Source organism: Odocoileus virginianus, chromosome 27 (assembly GCF_023699985.2).
Source record: "Odocoileus virginianus isolate 20LAN1187 ecotype Illinois chromosome 27, Ovbor_1.2, whole genome shotgun sequence".
Lineage (NCBI taxonomy): Eukaryota > Metazoa > Chordata > Mammalia > Artiodactyla > Cervidae > Odocoileus > Odocoileus virginianus.
This window is the reverse complement of record NC_069700.1, coordinates 44,974,712-44,995,871: the sequence shown is the minus strand read 5'-3', so window position 1 is coordinate 44,995,871 and position 21,160 is coordinate 44,974,712. Positions and strand designations below refer to the sequence as shown.

Below are 21,160 nucleotides of genomic sequence, written 5' to 3'. Positions count from 1 at the left end.
TTCCCAGGAAGAGGCAGTAAATACTTTTGAAAATAATTTTTCACAACTACCATCCCATATAGTCTCATTTGTGAAACTCAGAACTTTTTTCTTTTTAAAAATTTATTTGTCCATCTCTTCCTTGTCTGTGTTGAAAATGTTCAATTTTGTGGCTTTTAAGTTTTTAGTTTGGGAAACATGAGTATCGGTTTGTAAAGATAAGCTGGGCTAATGTGGGCACTGTAGAAATTCAGCCAATATAACCTATCATTGCTATGTATTTGGGATGGGGAGTAGGAGAAAAGATGAAAGATGAAACCACAGTTAGTTAAGAAGAGTAAGAACAAGGTAGTTCTTGACAGCAGCTGTACACCCAGATACACTCTAATCTGAGACTGTGATTGACTACTTTGCATATGGCTAATAGTGAACACTATTAATAGTGAACACTACCACAACGAAGATAGAACATTTCAGCACCCCCCAGAATTCTCTCTGCAATATCTCACTTTTACTACAGTATTCAATTACTATTGAATAAACATGATACATTTTATTCTGTGAAAGGATAGTTTTTTTTCCTATTGAATTTTTATAACCATTTGATGGTTTTCCCCCACTGTACCCACTTAAACACTGTATCTAAACATGCACCTACAAAACAAACTTATCAACTTCCAACCAAACCACCCAAGATCAGTTTTACAAATTTAACATCTTACTGACACACACCCTTGCATTCAAATTCTAATTCTACCCCTTGAATTCATTTCATTGATCAAGTCTGCCATTTCAAAGAAATTATTCCCCATCTTCAACTCATCCTTTAATTTTAATAACTTAATAAAATACAATAAGAAAAATACATACAATATACAAGACCAAAATTTTTAATGTTAGAATGAACAGATTTAAAATTACATCCTAATAAATATAACAAATTTGACACGGAAAATAAGAGAAGTATAAAAACTGTACACTTTAACGTACATATAGGCAATTTATATATAGAATTGCTAATTTAATCAAAACTTTACATAGTTCCATAAATGCCTATATGTATACTTTGAATTAACACATTATAAATCAGTATTTAAATTTTTTAATGTGATAAGTGAGCTTGCTTCTTGCTTGTTAATTTGTCTAATCTAGGTTGGATTGATGACAATGCTACTCTCAAGGGATAATGTATATTTAAACTGTTTCTATGTTTTGTTTTAATAACACTTAAGGTGGAGAACCCAGTCTCACAGAGGTATGTTGAGGGGAACAGAAGAAGAGATTTTAAAGCAATCTCAGCAAGCTCAGGATATTCATTTTTAACTTTTATCCAAAATGAAGCAAGTGATGCTGTATTTTCAAAATTCATTTTCAATCCTTCATCAGTAGCCAGCTTCAACAACTTATCCTGTAGGATTACAGTTAAATTTAAATTATCTTTTGATGAAAGAAATGGATTTTGTATCCATGAATTTCCTATGCGTGGATCTTCTTTTGAAGGAAAGTACAATTCAAAACAATCTAACAAATTTGTAAGATGTTCACTGACAACTTTTCGTAGATGTGCAATATCAAGATCATTACCTACTTCATTGATAACTGTTGTTAAATTATGGAACATGTCATAACAATCTGTAGAAACTCTTTTTTCCCAAGCTTTTAACTTTTGTTTTTGTCCTTCAATCTTATCTGCCATTGAAAAACATGTTGCATTCTTTCCTTGCATGCAAACATTAAGATCATTAAAAATACAGAAGATATCAGATAAATAAGCAAGTTTGGCAATCCAATTCACATCTTTGAAAAGTTGGGACCAAACTGGCTTCTTGCTTTGCAGAAATACTAAGAGTTCATTTCGTATTTCAAACAATCTTGATAGAACTTTTCCCCAGGATAACCACCGTATTTCAGCATGCAATAACAGTTGCTTATGATCAGCTTCCATATTATCACATAATAAAGAAAATAATCTTGAATTTAATGCATTAGATTTTACATAATTCACAATTTTTACTATGTCAGTAAGCACACTATTCAGTTCAGCTGATATTTTTTTCATAGCAAGACATTCTCGATGAATGAAGCAATGTGTTATTTTACATTCTGGTGCAAGTTCTTTAATCTGGGTAATCAGTTCAGAATGTTTTCCTGTCATTGAAGCTGCACCATCAGAACACACTCCTACACAAAACTTAAATTCCAAACCACATTTGTTGACAACATAATTCTTCAGAGCTTCATACAGTTCTGAGCTAGTTGTGTTTGTTGGTAAAGAGGCTGAAAAAAAGAATTCTTCCTTTATATCATCATCATGTTCAAACCTCACATATACTAAAAGAATTATCATGTTAGCAATATCTCTGCATTCATCAAGTTGCAATGAAAAATACTTGGCTAGTTTTATTTGTTCTATGAGTTGGTCTTCCATATCATTTGCCAGTTCCTGAATACGTCGAGCTATGGTGTCATTGGAAAGTGGTACTTGAGCTACCTTCTTTGCTGCAGATTCACCCAACATTTCTAAGCAAACTTCTTTGATGCAGTCCTTCACTAGTGTCTCAGCAATTGTGTATGGTGTTTTAGACTTAGCAACCGGAAGTGCTACTTTATAAGAAGCCCTCAAAGCACTAATGTTTATGTGAGAAACATTGAACACATGCTTTGGTTGGTTTTTCAATTCATTACTCTTTCTTTCAAAGAATTCTTTTGGTTGTGAGCTTATTTCTTTATGTTTTGAATATAGATGCCGCTTAAGTTTCGATGGCTTCATCGCTTCATTAGCCAGTACATCTCCACAAATAATACACTGTGGTTTCAGCACTTCACCATCAATTATGGCTATGAAACCAAACTCAATATATGAGGGATCATACTTCCGAGTAAAGCTAGCATGAACTCTTTTGGTTTTCACTCCCTCAAGATGACTTCCATTGTTACCATTTCTTTTGCTACTATTGCCATATTCAGAATAGGTGTGTCTTTTCTTCACAAAAAAGTCCAGTGAAGCTTGTTTTGTCATCTGCAAATTAGAATTAAAAATAAGCAATACAAATTTTACTTTCGTCTTTATTAATAATGTTAAACTAAAAATTAAAAACTAGGCTTGCATCATCAAAAAATCTACAAATAATAAAAGATGTGGAGGAAAAGGAACTCTTCTTCTACACTGTTGGTAGGAAAGTAAATTGGTACAGCCACTATGGAGAACAGTATGGAAGCGCCTCAAAAAACAAAAAATAGAGTTACTGTATGATCCCGCAATCCCACTCCTAGGCATATATTCAGAGAAAACTATAATTCAAAATGATACATACACCCCAATGTTCATTGCAGCACTATTTACAACAGCCAAGACATGGAGGCACCTAAAGGTCCATGAACACATGAATGGATAAAGAAGATGCAGTACATATATGCAATGGAATATTACTCAGCCATAAAAAAGAATGAAGTAATGCCATCTGCAGCAACATGGATGGACTTAGAAATTATCATATTCAGTGAAGTAAGCCAGAAAAAGAAAGATAAATAAATTACATTGCTTATAAGTGGAATCTAAAAAAAAGATACAAATGAACTTATTTCCAAAACAGAAAGAGACTCACAGATATAGAAACAACCTTATGGTCAGTTACCAAAAGAGAAAGACGGAGGAGGGATAAATTAGGAGACTGAGATTGACATATATATACTACTATATATAAAATAGATAACCAACAAGGTCCTACTGTATAGCATAGGGAATATACTAAATATTTTGTAATGACCTATAAGGGGAAAGGATCTGAAAAAAGAATGTGTATATATACATATATGTATATATACATATATAAACTGAATCACTGTGCTGTACACTTGAAATTAACATAATATTATAAATCAACTATACTTCAATTTTTTAAAATTTTACAAAACGAGGCTTGATTAAAACCATAAAATGATTTTAAAATTAAGTTATAAAGATAAGTAAATGCTTACATTTTTCTCAGTTTTACACACTTTTGGGTTACAGCTGACAAGCTAAACAGCATATCACACATTTTAATGTGAACCTATTGCGCTTGACTAATTTATAACTGCTATCACATGTGATTCACCTTGAGAGTTTAACATCAAAACTGAATATTCTATTTGAAAAGATGAGCTCATTAATCATATGCTTGGTACCAGCAATGTCATATTGTTGTAATTTCCAGGTACTCTCAATATGTGTACTTACCTCATTATGATCTAGTATGACAGTTTGCAGACCACCACTGGTCTGAAGAACAAACTCTGAATACCACTGGCCCAAATCATGTGTAACCTTCATATTTCAAAACACTAACTTGAACATATATTAGCTCTACTTTATAAAACCTAATGATTGAAAAAATCTCTTTGGCCTTATTTCACACTCTTCATTTTAATCAGAAAACCAAATTTCCCAACACAAACTCATGTCTCCCAACCAAATTTATCATTCCCTGCCTTTCCTAAATATTTCTTCACTTGACCTGAGATGCCCTTTCTTAGCTTACCTCTCCACCCAAACTTACATATAACTAAAACAATGCTAACAGTCAGTTTATCTGTTCCCAAATTTATCCTTCTGCAGAAACATACCACCAGGCATACCATTTGTCCCCCGGATCCTAGCTTTCTCATCCCCCCAAGAAATGCTTGACATCAGAAAGAAGAGAGATTACTGCTGCTCACTCCAGAACAATAAACAAAGCAGCATCCAAGGTTATAACTTCCAACTTGAAAAATGAGTGGAGGGAGGATGTTAAAAGTAATTGACCTATTTTGGGAGAAAATATATCCAAGATGCCCATCATTGTGCTTTAGTGTGCCATGTCAAAACTTTCTCACTCATCATGATCACAGTAAAGTAGAAAGAGGCTCTTGATCTACAGAAAATTCTTACCCAGTCTCCTACTTTGTCTGATGAACACGATGTCTCCGATGGCTTTAACATTTTGAAAGGCTGAACAGTCAAACTTCTTGGAACCTCATCATGTTTCCTTTTCATTGTAGTGGTCTGGTAGCAAAGACTACAAGTTATTTTGTTACAATGACCCTCAGTCTCATGTTGAGAGGGCACTCCACAGATTGCATGGATGTTTCTACAACATGATTCACAACTGTTAGCACCTATGCATTCTTTCCCACAACTCACACATGATAAAAAATTCAGTCTGCTTTCAGGAACAGTTTTTTTGGCTACCTTAGGAGTAATAGAAAGAATCTCTTCAATATCACTACTATCTGTTCCAACCTCAATGTTTTCTTCATACTGGGCTCTTAGACTATTTTCTGATTCTTTATCAGCCTGTTCCAATTCATTTTCTGTGTTAAGGCTGGCAACAAGTTCTTCAGTTGACTGAGAATGAGAGCGCCCCAGTTTAGCTTCAGAGCTAAATGCACCCTCACATAGAGTCTGTTGCATGCCTCTGTAATGGGGTTGATTTTGGGTCATTTGAATAAACCACAAAAATTCAGCCCAGTGTGATGAATTGTTAGTTTGCATCCAGGAGATAATCCGATTTTGGATATCCTCATTAACTTGATTTATAGAACTTAGGCTTTGGCAGGGCTGAGGATTCCCATGAACAATTTTAAGTTCTGGCCAAATATTACTAAGTTCACTGACAATCTGGCTTGAAAATTCCCTCCCACTGTCAGACTGTAGAACACTGGGTGCTCCAATAATTGTAAAAATATCTAAAAGAGCACATGCAACCTCTTTAGGCCTTTTAGATTTTAATGACCGCAAAAAACTCAAGTTTGTACGAAAGTCTTGATAATGCATAATAAATTTATACTCTCCATCAGGATTCAACTGCATGTCTATAAGATCCACTTGGCATCTTGAGTTAACTTCCTTAATTGGCTTTGATGTTAGAACTTTCTTGAGTTTTGAATTTTTCTGTTGGCATGGTTTGCAAAGTGTCAAGTATAGCATTATAACTTCTTTTGTGATGTTCTTGTATTTTGCTTGTAACTCTTTTTCCATGCGGGTACGTCCACCATGTCCAATGCTGAGATGTGTATCATGTAATATGTCAAATAAGTCTTCACTGTGTAAATAATACCGTATTTTATCTGTTTCCCCATTTATAGCCTCAATTAGTTTCTCATGACCTTGTACAATGATCACATCAAATCTAGCCAAGCGCCGGTAGTCAATTGATTCTTTTTTTTCCTTAGCCTTAGCTTCTTTCACTTCCCTGATTAATTGACAGTACTTTGCTTTAGAAAATATCTTGGTGTTATTGCTCTTGTTTTCCAGTAACACTGCTAAGCTTCTGAAGAACTTTTCTCTCATGTTTTCTGGTTTGATTTCTGCTTCATTAGTATCTAAACTACTAAAGTTATCATCAGCCATGCTTTGAGACATCATGGAAAGCCACAAAAATGATCCTAAAATATAAATGAAAAACCAATTAGAATATTTGGGAATATAATCTAAATACCATATTGCCCAAATAACCACTAGAGCTCAGAGCAGAAGTAGATATGAACACATAAGAGGGGCAGCACAATTTTGATTAAGAAGTCTACCTTTGGAGGAATAAAGAGAGGTAGCCAGGAACAAAAAGTTCTGATAAAGAGTAGGAAGCCAGGTTATGACTTTCCAGAGCAGTATCCAGGGTTAACCTTAAAGTAAAGCACTGTTTTATGTAACACAGAAAACAACTTGATGTTATTATTTTTCCATTTATTTATTAGTTACACAAAAACTATTTCAGAGAAGTCTCAGAAATACAGTGATAGTTTTTTTTTATAGAATGATAGTTTCTTAATTTATTTATTTATTTATTTTGGCTGCATCCAGGTTTTAGTTACAGCATGCAGAGGGGATCTTTTGTTGCAGCACCCAAACTCTCTAGCTAAGTCAAGGCTCTGGAGCCCACAGGTTCAGCAGTTCCTCTTTGGCACAAGGGATTTTAGTTCCCATGTGGGATTTTAGTTCCCTGACCTCCACTGCAAGGGGACTGGACCACCAGGGAATGGATGCTTAACTACTGAACCATCAAGGAAGTCCTAACAGGTGTTTTTGTCTTTTTTTTTAAGTCTCAGGCTATACCACATTTTGTTTTATTCAGTCATGTTAGCTGGTATAGCAACATCTGGGGCTTAAGTTTAAAGACTATATATTTACATCTCCTCCCTTTTGGTGCTTGTAAAGCTATAAACCCAATATAAATACCCTTACTACTAATTTTGATAAAGAAAGAGCAGCAGATGAACCTGAAGTAGTAAAATATCTCTGGCTTAATACAACATATTAAAATAAATGTTTAGACTATTCATAATAATGAAACATTTAAATAAATCAAATTTGGCTAGTCTTAAGGAAGCTATTTGCAAAAATCAAAAAGAATAATTTAGAATTAGCATATAACCTCGAAAGTCCTATAGATGCTTGGAAAAATACTTTTTCTAAAGTTGTTTGATAATTTGCATACCAAATATTGAACAGGTAAATTGAAATAATTCTCAAATGTTCATAATTTTCAAAGCTTCGAAACTGTGTTTTGGCCTCATTTAACTCTCAATTGTTCCAACAAGACCTCCTTGATCATTTAAGCTTACAGTGAGTTCTCCTTTCTTGAAGATATAATTTATCAATAACATAAACTAGCACTGTAGTACTTTCTTCTTTCTCTGTTTCATATGTACAACTGACAAGACTATAAGTTTCTAAAGAAGCAGGGATCACTTTTCCTTCTAGTATTTCTTCCACTATCTAACATTTTATTACAAAGAAAAGTATTGGATAGGGAGTTCCCAGTGATTCAGACTTGGTGCTTTTACTGCTGAGGCCTGGGTTTAATCTCTTGTCAGGCAACTAAGATTCTACAAGTCAAGCCTTGGGTGCAGCAAAAAAAAAAAAAAAAGTGTTGGATAAAAATGTGTTAATTATCTTTATAATGAAGATGACAACACTCCTGAAAAGTGCTATTTCAAAATGTGACTGAAAAGACCATATATAGATAGTATTTCTTTCCACACTGATACATTTTGCATCATGTTATGGAGCCATGAACATAAAGGAAGGTAAACAAGGATAAACCAGGGGGAAGAAAGAAATATAAGGTCAAGTAAATGAGAACCAAGAGAATATGAGCCTCAGAAATTAGTACAATCAATATTAGTAGATCTATGATAAGCAGAAAATATGGAGTTGCTAGGGATATAGGAAAAGAAAAAGTGATATCAATTATACTGAGGCCTTTTGGAAAAGACAGGAGCTCCAGACCAAGCCAGCCTGCACCACTGCCTCTACTACACATTACACTGTTAATAGTCCTTAGATCTCCAGTGGACATGGACTTCAGAAATTCCATTTTCTTCAGTAGGATTTCTAAGTAATATTTCCAATCTTAAATAGCCAAATGTAATAAGAAATGGGGAGCAGAGGCTATAGAAATGGGACCCACGGCTATACTGACAAGTGATTCACATTTATATACAGAGGCATCTCTGATTTATCTATCCACAGGAACTTAATTCCATTGCAAGTTATCCATGAAAAATACTGTATTCAATTATTTTTTACCTTATTGTCTGATTGCTTAAGTCAAGTTCATTAATAGCATTACACTACACTGGTTGACCTTTCCTTCAGTTATATTCAGTAGAAGCTTCAATGGAATAAAGTTTGATAACCTTTCAATGAATGGGCCCTTCCCTCTCCCAAATCTCATCCTCTTTCTAAAGACTAAAGTATCCTCACCATTATCTTGAAGGAGGTGTGACTCTGGAGATTCATATTCTATTCTGTCTTCCATAGACTGGAGATGGGTACCTAAGGACTCCTTTGCAGTATCCAGAAGAGTCTTTTCTTCCATAGGAACTTCTTGCTCATATGTGCCCTGTGGGAGCTGGGGATAAATAGGTACATTTGGAAATTAATATAATGTTAATAATATCACTGCATAAATCATAGCTAAACTTTAAAACATTTTTCTACTGAAATGGAACAGATGTAAGAAGAAAAAGTCTTCACTGAATTCTTAAGAGGAGTGCTAGATAGAGTAAGAAGAGAAATAAAAAATGCTGGAACAATTAAAGTCAGAGCCATACAATAGAAATTGGACAGGAGTTGATATGCAAACCTATGGTTTTTGTTTTGGGGACTAACAATGGAAGTACATTAAAGGAATATTCCCTAAACTGTGATAACTGGGAGAAAATTGTAAATGAGTTTCGGTAGGAGTAATTTAAAGTAAATATTTGGGGTGAAATTATCTAATAATGACTAATTAATTATTTAACCCAGGAATAAATCAGACAGTTGTTTTACATCAAATGTGGAAAACATTAGCCCACTGTGTTATGTATGGATGGAGGGAAAAAAGCCAATCAAAGTGGGTAACTGTTTTGGGTGAAAAGAAAATATTATTTTTGCCTTATGCCAATCATCTAGTACGCGTGTCATAATTAAATTCACCCTATTGTCTCCAAAATATACAGTTGATCCTTGGACAATATTGGCTTGACCCTTAGTGGGTCTATCTACAGAGGAATTTTTCTTCCAATAGCAAATACTACAGTACTACACAATCCTTGGTTGGTTGAATCTGCACATGCAGGAGCAGATCTGGAAGAACCGTGTATAGGGATGTAGGTCAAGAAGCAACAGCTAGAACCAGATATGGAACAACAGACTGGTTCAAACTTGGGAAACAAGTAAGTCAAAGCTTTATACTGTCACCTTGCTTATTTAACTTATATGCAGAGTACATCATGGAAATCCTGGACTGGATGAATCACAAGCTGGAATCAAGATTGCTGGGAGAAATATTAACAACTTCAGATATCCAGATGATACTACTCTAATGGCAGAAAGCAAAGAGGAACTAAAAAGCCTCTTGATGAGGGTGAAAGAGGAGAGTGAAAGTTATTGCCACTGACTTTAAATAAACACTGTCTTTAATATAGAAGCATGTTTGGGAATCCCTTGATGGTCCAGTGGTTAGGACTCAGCACTTTCACTACAGTGGCCTGGGTGTGATTCCTGGTTGAGGAATTAGGAACCAAGTACTAGATAGATAAACACACACACATATATAAACATGTTTACCTCCAAGTTATCTATATGGCACTGTTTGTTACACTGGTATTTGCTTACCATATTCTTGGGAAACCAGAAGTAAGAACATATTTAAAGCTCTAATGTTATCCCTCCTTCAGCCTCTATATAAGTTGATTTATTAAATCTTTGTAAAATATAATTCTGTAAATCAGTTGTCATACCATTCAATAGGTATGTCTATCTGGACTGTGTTACAGTCTAATATCTGATTGTGCTAAGTCTAAAAATGATAGTCAGTGGACAATAAGAAAATCTTGTAATAATCCAGGAAGGTGGTTAACAGCCAACTGTTTGGCACAGTTTGTTATTGGTAATCTAGATTGTTTCTGTCTGGCCTTTCAATCATTTTAATGTTGTTATTTGTGTTATCAGCTTACTATAGCTTTTTCTTTAAATAATGTCTTTGCCTATAATTTACCAGATGAAGTCTAATGCTTCAGTGCCATTCACCAAAAGAAAAAAAAAAGTAATAAAACTTGTGTTACAGTGTGTTGTACTATTTTAGTTTAGGAGAGTTTTCATTGACTTGTAGATCTTTTACTCACTTCTACACATGGATCTTTGTTAGTCATGTAAGCAACAGGTAAACTGGGAGAGAGATGTGTTAGGTAGATTCTATTCTATTCTATTCTATTCTATTCTATTCTATTTTATTCTAATGAAAATAGGTCCATTAATTAAAATAAGTATTCAACAGCCAATAACTTCCCAAGGCTGTCTTAAGAGAATAGCAGCCTCTGGGACTAATCACATCCCCATGGTTAATTCTAAAACTGAGTAAAAATGAAAGTTAAAAGGAGGGGAGGAGCTATTACCTCCTAAGAACCAGAATTCTGATTTATAGTTATTTAATACACCTTAATGGAGAAGGAAATGGCAACCCACTCCAGTACTCTTGCCTGGAAAATCCCATGGACGGAGGAGCCTGGTGGGCTGCAGTCCATGGGGTCGCTAAGGGTCGGACACGACTGAGCGACTTCACTTTCACGAATTGGAGAAGGAAATGGCAACCCACTCCAGTGTTCCTGCCTGGAGAATCCCAAGAACGGGGGAGCCTGGTGGGCTACCGTCTGTGGGGTCACACAGAGTCGGACACGACTGAAGCAACTTAGCAGCAGCAGCAGCAACATACCTTAAAGTGAAAAGAACACAAATAACTCTACAATTGGAGGCTTTGAGTGGCACCTGATTCCAATTCTTTAAGTGTGCCACTTACAGTGGAAGTAGCTTGGCCATTTCACATCCCTGCCAAAACCACTCTCTTGCAAATAGCCCTGTAGAAGCCATATTGTACTCAAACAGAACATTTCAATAGTTTGTCTTGCCAAATATTCTTAACTTGGTTAATTTTTAAAATTTCCCTCACTGGGCCTTGGTTTTACAAAAATAATTTCTCATTTACATGACATTTGAATCTAAAAATGTGCATATAATCAAGCACCCTAGCCTACTATGCAGGAGACATCAAATGAGAAATAAATTTTTTTCTTAATATGATTTTTATGATAAGTATTATAAACTTAGAAAAAGGTGCATAACTCATAAATGTAGAGCTCAACGACATCACAAAGTGAGCTACTCATTTAAAAAAATAGAACTTTACCAGCATCTCAGAAAGCTACTTGTGTCTGACCCTCTTCACTCAATATATCTACTACTCTGACATCTATCATCAAAGATTCATTTTGCTTTTCGGACTTTACAGAAACAGAACCATATAATATACACTTATTTTTGTCTGGATTCTTTTGCTCAACATTATATTTGTGAAATTCATCCACATTGTTGAATGTAGCACTTGCTCATTCATTTTCATTATTGTATAGTATTCAGTTAAACAAATACACCATGATATATTCATCCATTACAACTTTTAATGGACATCTGTGTTGCTTAGAGTTCTTGGCAATTACAATAATGCTGCTATGAATATTATTTTGATGTCTTTGAATGTGTTTCTGTAAGATATATACCTTGTAGCAGGTTTGCTGGATCATGGAGTATGGTTACACTCGGTAGATATTTCCAAAACGGTCATAACAACTTATTCCTGTCAGTAGTACACAGGCATTCTACTAGCTCAACAACCTTACTCAAATTTGGTCACATCAACAGTGGTTTACCAAGTTTGTTTTAATTTGCATTTTTCTGATCACTGTGTGCGTGCGTGCTAAGTCACTTTAGTCATGTCTGACTCTTTGCGACCCCATGGACTATAGCCCACCAGTCTCCTCTGTCCGTGGGATTCTCCAGGCAAGAATACTGAAGTGGGTTGCCATTTCTTCCTCCAGGGGATCTTCCCAACCCAGGGATCGAACCCACATCTCTTGTGTCTCCCGCATTGGCAGATGGGTTCTTTATCAGTGTGCCAACTGGGAAGCCCAAAACACACTTGCCTCAGGTCCCACCAAAATTTGAACTTGGATCCCTGGATTCAGAGTCCAGAGGGCAAAATACTGTCAGAACTATGAACTCTAATAATTCATATTCACCAAGCAGAACAAGATGCTCAAATAAAGTCTAGTAAAAGGTGTCAGCGGATGTCAGTATTCTGTGGGATGGCTTGAAAATTTGGGTCCATGGATATTGAGCCCAAACTGCACATAAACCAGAAAATTCCGAAAGGAAACAGTCAATGATATCTGAATGAAAGCCAAAATGTATTATAACATTATGGTGGGATTTAAGGAATTTATGTGTCATGTTCCTTTTCCCCAAGCTGGACACCATGTTATAAACTTACTTCCTCTTCTTAGACAGAACAAAGTATATAAGAAACCAATTTTCTTTTAAAACAAAAATTCATAAATGGTTGAGTCATTTCCCTTTGGTAAGTTTTTCCCTTCTCTGGTCTTAAGAATAAAAGATCTTATGTAGATTTCTTTATATAGTATAATAGCATGCATCTCAGTTTGCCTAAATCTTTCCATAACTGAGGTAAAGGAGGTCCTGGAGGGAAAGATATGTCATCTGGGAGACCAGGAAACCTATTTATAATTAAACAATTTTATCAATTCTGTGAAGTTGGTACAGAACAACTAAGACATGAAACAAAATATAGATATGGCTTATTGTGATGCATTTAGCACTGACTCCTCCTCCACAACCATGTACCCACACACATCTAGCTTCTTGATTCCTCTGCATTTCCATTTGAGAGACTAGTCCAAGGCCTGGTCTTGGAAGGAATGGGAGGAATTCCATTCAGCCTTTACCACAGAAGTGTAAAGGGTGACTTTGGATGGCAAAAACAAATTACAAAGGTGGAATTACCTCAAACTGGTTAAGACAGTCATTTGTCTTTCACTATATAATTCCTAGATTTTGTTTTTTAAATTTCTAATAAGAAATTTTGGTCATAAAATAGTGGAGTAAATATGGTTGTAGTCATTAGAAATGCATGCATTTCTCAATTAATTATAATACTTAACTTACAGTGATTTAAACAAATTGGGGTTTATTTTTGTCATATGCTAAGAAATCCAGAGGAGGGCAGCTGCTGGCACTGATTCACATACCTAACAGTTGTCAGGGACCAGAGCTGTTTTCATTCATAAACATATCAGTGGTCATCCTAACATCTGTCATCACGTCATGGTCACAAGATAGCTACCATAGCTCCAGATATCACATTCTTGTTCAAGACAGGAAGTGGGAAAAGGCAGAACTAAACACATCTGTGCCATTTTATAAGGAAAATATAAGCTTCCCCAGAAACTCCTAGAAAATATGCTATTTCTCTTTGGCCAGAACCATATTGCATGGCCAACTCTAGTACAAGGAAAGCTGAAAAGCATTTAATTAGGTACATAGCCAACAGGTAGATAGCTTCCCCAGTGGCTCAGTGGTGAAGAAACCATCTGCCAATGCAGGCAGGAGACATGGGGAAGATCCCCTGCAATGGAAATGGCAATCCACTCCAGTATTCTTGCTTCAAGCCTGGAAAATCCCATGGACAGAGGAGCCTGGCTGGCTACAGTCCATGGGGTTACAGAGTTAGACGCAACTGAGCACAGAGACTATCTCTGAGCCCCTGTTGCTCCTAAGAGAGCCTGGATAGCTCAGTTGGTAGAGCATCAGACTTTTAATCTGAGAGTCCAGGGTTCAAATCCCTGTTCAGGCTTGAAAGTGAAAGTCCTTCAATCTTTACAACCCCATGGAGTCCTGAATTCTCCAGGTTAGAATACTGGAGTGGGTAGCCTTTCCCTTTGGGCATAGACTTTTAGGCCCCTCAGTGGCTCAATGGTAAAGAATCTCCTGCAGGTTTGATCCCTGGGTCCAGAAGATACCCTGGAGAAAAGAATGGAAATCCACTTCAGTATTCTTGCCTGGAGAATCCCAAGGACAGAAGAGCCTGGTGGGCTACAGTCCCTAGGATCACAAAGAGTTGGACACAACTGGAGCAACTTAGTGTAACCAACATGAAGTATTTTTTATGGAAGAAAGAGGGGTATACAATAGATACTGGGTTGGCAGTTAAAAGCATTTGCAACAACGGCATTTTCCCCTTCCTTCAGAAATCACACAGAAACAAAACAAAAATAGAGAGAAAAACATTTATGAATTATGCAAATTTGAAATTTAACCCTGAGTCATGTGAAAATCTATCCAATATAATCAGAGCATAACCCTAAACATTACCCAGTATTGACCAAAGATAAAGTCCTACCAGAAGAGGAAAATTTTAAAGTAACAGGTACATGTTAAGGGGGGGAAAAAATACTGTTTATTTGAAACAGAAAAGGTACGATGGCTAGAAGAAAGAGACTGCCTGTATAGGAATCTATGCAATAACATATGAACTCATGAAACAACATGCTTTCTGTAAAAGTACACAAAAACTAACAGGATTTATGGAGAAAATAAAGTTGTAGGGTAGATTATTTAAATTCTACACAGCTTTGTCAGGAGACATTAATAAAACTACAGAAATTCCAGTAAAGTTACAAATATAGACAAAAAAACATATTAGACAAAAAACATTAAGTATTTTTAAAATATTAAGTATTCTAAGGATTTTTACTTTAGAAAAGTGATGGTATCTTGTTAGAAGTATAAGGAAAGAGTGAGGCAAGGGTCGAGGGATATCATCATCATCAGTTCAGATGGACAAGCATTTGCACACTTTCCAAGAAATGTAGTGAAACTACAAAATATATAATGACAGTTCTGGCTCATTATCTTGTTTTTATTTTTTGACACTTGCTTATAAGAAGATATTTAGTTTTTCCTGCTTAAATATTTTCCTTCTTTCATAAAGAAGCTATTTTATGGTTCCAAATAGGACTTTATGCCATGAAGTGAAATCCTGCTGCGTTCTACATTGTAGTCAAGTTATCCTCTATCTACTGCAACTACTTCTCTATCACGCTTAGAGCAGAAGATAACTGGGAAGTAAAAAGCTCTTGTGGGGTAGATTGTTGAACTGTATCATCATCTTACAGACTTCCATTTGAGCCTCAGCACCTAACTGTTGGCGCTCTTGTATACAGAGAGCCTCTGAATGGGACTGCAGCAATTCCTCAATATCTCCACTCAGCTTTTTCAAATCCAACCTCCTCTGCAAGAGCAATATAACTTGCTTTGATTTAGTGGAGCTCTTCTGAAGGTTTGAAGCCTTTAGAATCATAAATTAAATCAGGGAGAAAAATCTTTGTTTTTTTTTTTGACTGTGTCAAGTCTTAATTGCGGCACTCACGCTCTCTGTTGCAGCATGCTGGCTTCTCTCTAGTTGTGGTGTGCCAGCTCCAGGGCACGTGGGCTCTGCAGTTTGCTGAAAGCGAGTTCTCCAGTTGAGGCCCACAGACTTTGCTGCCCCGTGCATGTGAGATGCTAGTTCCCTGACCAGGGATCAAACCAATGTCCCCTTCATTAGAAGGTGGTTTCTCAACCAATGGACCACCAGGGAAGTCCCAATCAGGGAGAATCATACCACACCCAGTGCAAGTAGGCTTTTGGGACATCATCTCAAGCCTCTGTAATAATAGCAATTGCAAGTTTAATGCTTTATCAATTCCAGAATTCAAAAACTGTGTGTGCAACATCACCTGGTATAGATGCAATAAACAGCTTGAATGTTATCCTTAAATAATAAGCTTTTTTTTAAAATAATGAGCTTTAATGACTGTGATCACACCCTGATTAGGGGGCTGAAGAAAAGTAGTTGTATTAGGAGGTAAAAAGATAATTTTAATAGTTGAAGAAAGTTCATCAACTGTTGGTGGATGGCTTAGTGTATTATTGAGAATTACAAGAATTTAGAAAGAAAAGTTGTTTGTTCCTCTTGCAATATTTTAAAACATCACCTAGAAGATTAGTGAATATCTGCCCTGCCATCCAACCTTTCTTGCAGACTTATAGGAGATACTCAGGCTAATCTTTACAATTCTTTTTAAAGCTTGTAGGTTGGCAGAATAATAAATTACACAGGCTTTAGATTTAAATTTCTACTGGCATTCGCACCCAGCATCACCATCTTAAATACTGGACCTTCTGTTTCCCCCTTCAAGATACAGGCCCTTGAGACCACTTGCTCCAACAGAGAGTGGTTTCATTAAAATTAAAAACCTGATCTAGGTTATATACTTCTTTGTCAGTCAAATTTCTTAACACTGGGGGAAATGTCTTTTCAGCTTCTTTGAACTCACAGCTTCACCAGAGAGCTAAATATTGTGGAAATCATAGCAGTTCTTGAAGCCACTAAACCAGCCACTATTTGCACTAAATGAATGCACTTCTGCACTTTCTTCTTAAGGTCATATATATTGCTAATGTCTTCTCTTTAATTTTAATAAAGGCTACTTCTCATTGCTTCTTTCTTTGGTATAAAATTCAAACAAATGTTCCATTTCTTCCATTTCCTTATGCCTTGTTCTAACAAATTTTGTAGCAATTGCAGCTGTTCCAGCTAGACAACTTTCTTTTATTTTCCCAGCATTGTCTCTAATTGTTCGTAAAGTTGACTCTCCTATTTCAGTTGCATGTTTTTTCATTTCTTTCAAAACATTTTATAATTTTGAGCTTTTTTAAAATTGTTAAATCTTTTCTTTCATGCTCACTAGCAGAAATTTTATCACCAGCACGCTTCTGTGGCACTTGCAAACCCTCCTTGCTTGCTCATTTTCTGGAACACAAAAAATTTTAGCAAAAATTGCACCAAGATGGGAGGAACTATGCATATAAGCCCTTCTAAAACAGAGACTGGGGCCAAGAGGAAGGATATGGAGGTGAACGGGCAGTATGTACAGTACTGTATGTCTTCACAACTTGCTGCACTTGGCTATAGTCATATACTTTGATTCAGCTGCTCTTACTTAGGTGGCCCAAAACATCAACTTTTGGGGAAAACTCATACATGAGCCAACACAATTTCAGCATTACATTGACTTATTTCCCTATTTATCAGTCTCATATGAAAGATTCTGCATTCCAGAAAAACATGTTAACATCATAAAACATTAAAACGTTTTATACATACATAAAATGCTCATATTAAAAAAAGAGTTCAGATAAATGTGTGGATAGTGTCATACAGAAATGGGAATGTTTGGCAATACCCATAATATTCTAAAATTACTGTCATAAAAAGCAATATATGCTCTTAAAATAATTTCTAGTGTGATGGACCTCATATACCAACAACTGCAAGTACTGAAAAGTATCTAGAAAATGATGCAATTAATCTCTTCATTGTACAGATGAAGTCATCAAGGTCCAGAGAAGGTGTGTACCTGATGTTACACAGCTAATTAGTGACAGAGCCTGTTATAGAACCCAGATCTTACGATTCACCATTTCCTGATATTTCCATTAAATGAGGCTACTTCTCTATTTGTTTCTCCTAGAAGGCATTCCTTATATTCTTACACTGATTTGCTTCCATATATGGTCAAAGTAGTGGGCATCATAAGAAGAGATAGCTACTTTTATTTCACAGTCACTAAATAAAATATACTTTATATTCACAAGCACTAGACCAAGGTTTCCCATTTGGTTTCCCATTTCCTTATTAGAATCAGCTACCACCAACATAAAAATTGTTATCCCAGAAGCATGAATCTATTCATCTACACTAGTGATCAAATGATAATGCCCAGAATCCAAATTTGCAGCAGTGTGAAGTGAACCCCACTCACTCCACCTTGGACCCACAGCACTCAAATTCTCCACAATATATGGCACCTCCAATTTCTCACCTGCTGTCTAGGTTCATCAAGCTCCCTCTCCAAATCCTCCAGCACAGTCACCACCTCCTCGCCACTCTCAGGATGATGCTCCCGCACCCAAGCCTGGAGCTCCTCGGGCAGGATGGTCAGGAGCTGTTCCAGTACCAACAATTCCAGGATCTGCTCCTTTGTGTGTGTCTCTGGGCTCAACCACAGACGGCAAAGTTCCCTGAGTTGGCTCAGAGCCTCCCTGGGTCCGGGAGTCTCCTGATAGCAGAACTGCCGGAAACGTTGACGAGAGAGTTCCCTGCTATAAGACAAATTCTTCTGTAGGAAGGATGCCTGATCCCAAATAGGGTCTTCTTCTTTGACCTTTATTTTGATAATCTCCCCTTGTTCCTCTGAACCCTGCCCAGCCAAGGCTGGGATGGCCCCGGGGGCTGCCGCCATCCTTAGCTTGGCCTTGCTTCAACAAGGATCTAAGAAGATGCGTGATTTTACTTGAGGTCCCCACCCAGTCTTTGGTCAGGAAAGCTTTTGTTAATAAGAAAATTCTGTTGACACAAATTACAGACGCAGCTAAAATTTTTTTTGTTTAGGTGAAAACAGGGCAGTTACTTGAGCAATTCCATTGAAAGTGAAGCCATTCTCTAACAAGACAGGAAATTGTGAGTTCGGAACTATTCACTAAAGCTCCAGGACCACAAATTGAGCGGCAGCTTGCTTGCGAGACAGAAAACTGAGGAAACTCTGGCCCTAAAGCCTGGGTCTACTATCCCCAACAAGAAAACAACACAGGTCTCTCTGAAACCGGCGCTCCGAGGCCCGGGCCCGGGATGCGGGGAGAGGGAGAGGAGCTCTTCCACAACGCTAGCCGTCGGCGGGGAAGGCCCGATTGCCACCGCGCAGACGCCCTCTCCCCTCCGCCACTTCCCCCTCAAGGGAGCTCGGACCCTCTCGAGCCAAGCCAAAGAAGTGGGCAACAGGCGACACTCCCGGGCGAGGTGGGGGCTCGTCTCACACACCCGCCTCAGGCCCCAGCTCGTTCCAGCCAGGCCCCGGAGCTGCGCTCACTTCCGGTCCGCTCTAGGATTCCAGGTGGTGCAACCAGCTCGGTGGTCGTGGTAAATCCTAGCGGTGAACTCGAGGTCACAAGTGCTCTGTAAATTGTACAGAGACTTAACTCCCGAGTTACCCAGTTACCGGTGAAGAGTTTCACTGTGTGAGTAGAGCTAATGAGGGGGCTGCACTGGGTTTTCTTGTCACGGTGATAATCTGTCGCTGCACTAAGACTTACAGCACTCATCGCCGCGTCCTAAAACCAAAGCAGAAGAGCATCTCTGCGCGATTGCCCAGTTAGCGAATTCGTAGGCTCCACCTGGCCTTTTCACGTCAGATGTGGGCCACTGTCTTCTTTCCTAGTAGCCGTAATTTAGACTTGAAAATAAAATGTAAAATCTAGCTCCTTCTTTCCCTTTTATAAATTGGAGGGGAGGGGGGAGGATCAAGATCCATATAGTGAGCTTACCCCCTAATGACAGCAGGAGCTATTCCTGCTACTTCTGGCTCTGTGAGGCATGCTGTAAACAATCCTGGAAAACTGGCCCCGGAAAACTAACAAGGAAAAATCTGGACGTGTTTTCAGAGTCTAAGAAGTCGCTAGAGTTGGGCGACCAGAACATTCATACCTGGCTCAAACTCCTTCAGACAGTATGTCTGACTGGCAAGGTTTTCAAAGAATGGATGTAGGTGAACAAAGAGAAAACTCTGTTTCTAGAGGAAGAGGCTGAAGCACCGGTGGATTCTGCTGGAGGTCTAAAAGCCCAAGAATCATTGCAAGTGCCAGCCTAATTCCTCTTCCTCTTCCCCACCCAGTCTGCCCGCCATGGCCTTGTGAAGAGCACTCAATAAATAATAGATGCCTGAGGAATATTTGTTGAATTGCTGAATGTCTTCCTTTTCCCATTCTTTTTCGTTCGACTTTGATCTCTATTAGTTACTCACATTTTATTTCTGATTCAAGAGACTTTCAAGAATCAGAACGTTTCTTTTGGATATCTCGAAATAAAAACTTCTTACCCTTGAGATCTGTAAATGTCCTGAGTAGGTCGCTAAAGTCGATGAAATTGTATATAAAATTTTGTCCATGTGCCCAAGTCATCAGAACCTCAAAAGAACTGAGATGGGGTTTCTCATTTTCCTAGTCACTATTAACATGTTGCACTTATCTTCTGTGGTTTCTCCCTAACTGTTAATCCTTTGCAGTCAGGGGTTCTGTCTTCTACTCTTTCATTTTCTGCACGCTCTGATCACCGCCATACTGAGCACAGTAGTAGGCAGTCAGCACGGAGTAAACACAACTTCCAAGTCCTCTACTGGAGGGCATTAAATTTTTTGGGTACATTTTCCACTTTTAATTACTGAAGTAATTATATCTCACAAAAGGGAACAGGACAAAATCTTAACCTATTTAAAAATGAATTTATAAATTCACAAACAATGACAAAAATTGGGTCATGCTATGTTACATTTCAGCAAATTGCTGAGTTTTGCTTACTAGTCTTAGACTAAATCTCTCCAGAAACTGCCAAGCCAACATGTGTACCTATATCAATCCCATTCTTTTTAGTATATTATTTCTATTGAATGGATAGGCATATTTTCAAGTTTCTGATATAAAAAAATATTAGTGAGCATCTTTAGATGTATTTTTAAATTTTTAATGTTTTTATTTCTGTAGAATGGCTTTTTTAAAGAAAAATTGCTGAGTAGATTATTCTTATAGATACTGCCAAATTTCTCCTTGGAGGGGTATTTATCATGTTTCACTAAGGGCGTCAAGACCCCTCTCTAAGGCCCTGGAAGGTGTCGCCCTGTATGAACATATATTTTTGTAAAACTTGTAAAAGTATATTGTAATGAAATTAGT

General features: G+C 37.2%; 1 protein-coding gene and 1 non-coding gene across 2 annotated transcripts; one reads left to right on the top strand and one right to left on the bottom strand.

The window, feature by feature from the left end:
* Positions 1–853: 853 nt before the first annotated feature.
* SCAND3 (SCAN domain containing 3) lies at positions 854–19,311 on the bottom strand. The gene is made up of 4 exons (XM_020890277.2): positions 18,262–19,311; positions 8,705–8,852; positions 4,889–6,384; positions 854–2,998 (listed from the first exon to the last, which is right to left on the bottom strand). The coding sequence occupies exons 1-4, from the start codon at positions 18,679–18,681 to the stop codon at positions 1,082–1,084; spliced, it is 3,981 nt and encodes a 1,326-aa protein (XP_020745936.2). The 5' UTR covers positions 18,682–19,311; the 3' UTR covers positions 854–1,081.
* On the top strand, positions 14,117–14,189 carry TRNAK-UUU (transfer RNA lysine (anticodon UUU)). The gene has a single exon. It is a non-coding gene; the product is annotated as a tRNA-Lys (tRNA).
* Positions 19,312–21,160: the final 1,849 nt, after the last annotated feature.

Bases quoted from the DNA above. Each gene is read 5' to 3' on its own strand.
- SCAND3 (XM_020890277.2), bottom strand. From the start codon at position 18,681: ATGGCGGCAGCCCCCGGGGCCATCCCAGCCTTGGCTGGGCAGGGTTCA. The intron at 6,385-8,704 runs GTGAGGATACTT...TTTATATTTTAG, and splicing joins ACACCTCCTTCAAGATAATG to GATCATTTTTGTGGCTTTCC. The intron at 2,999-4,888 runs GTAAGAATTTTC...TCTAATTTGCAG, and splicing joins CAGACAAAGTAGGAGACTGG to ATGACAAAACAAGCTTCACT.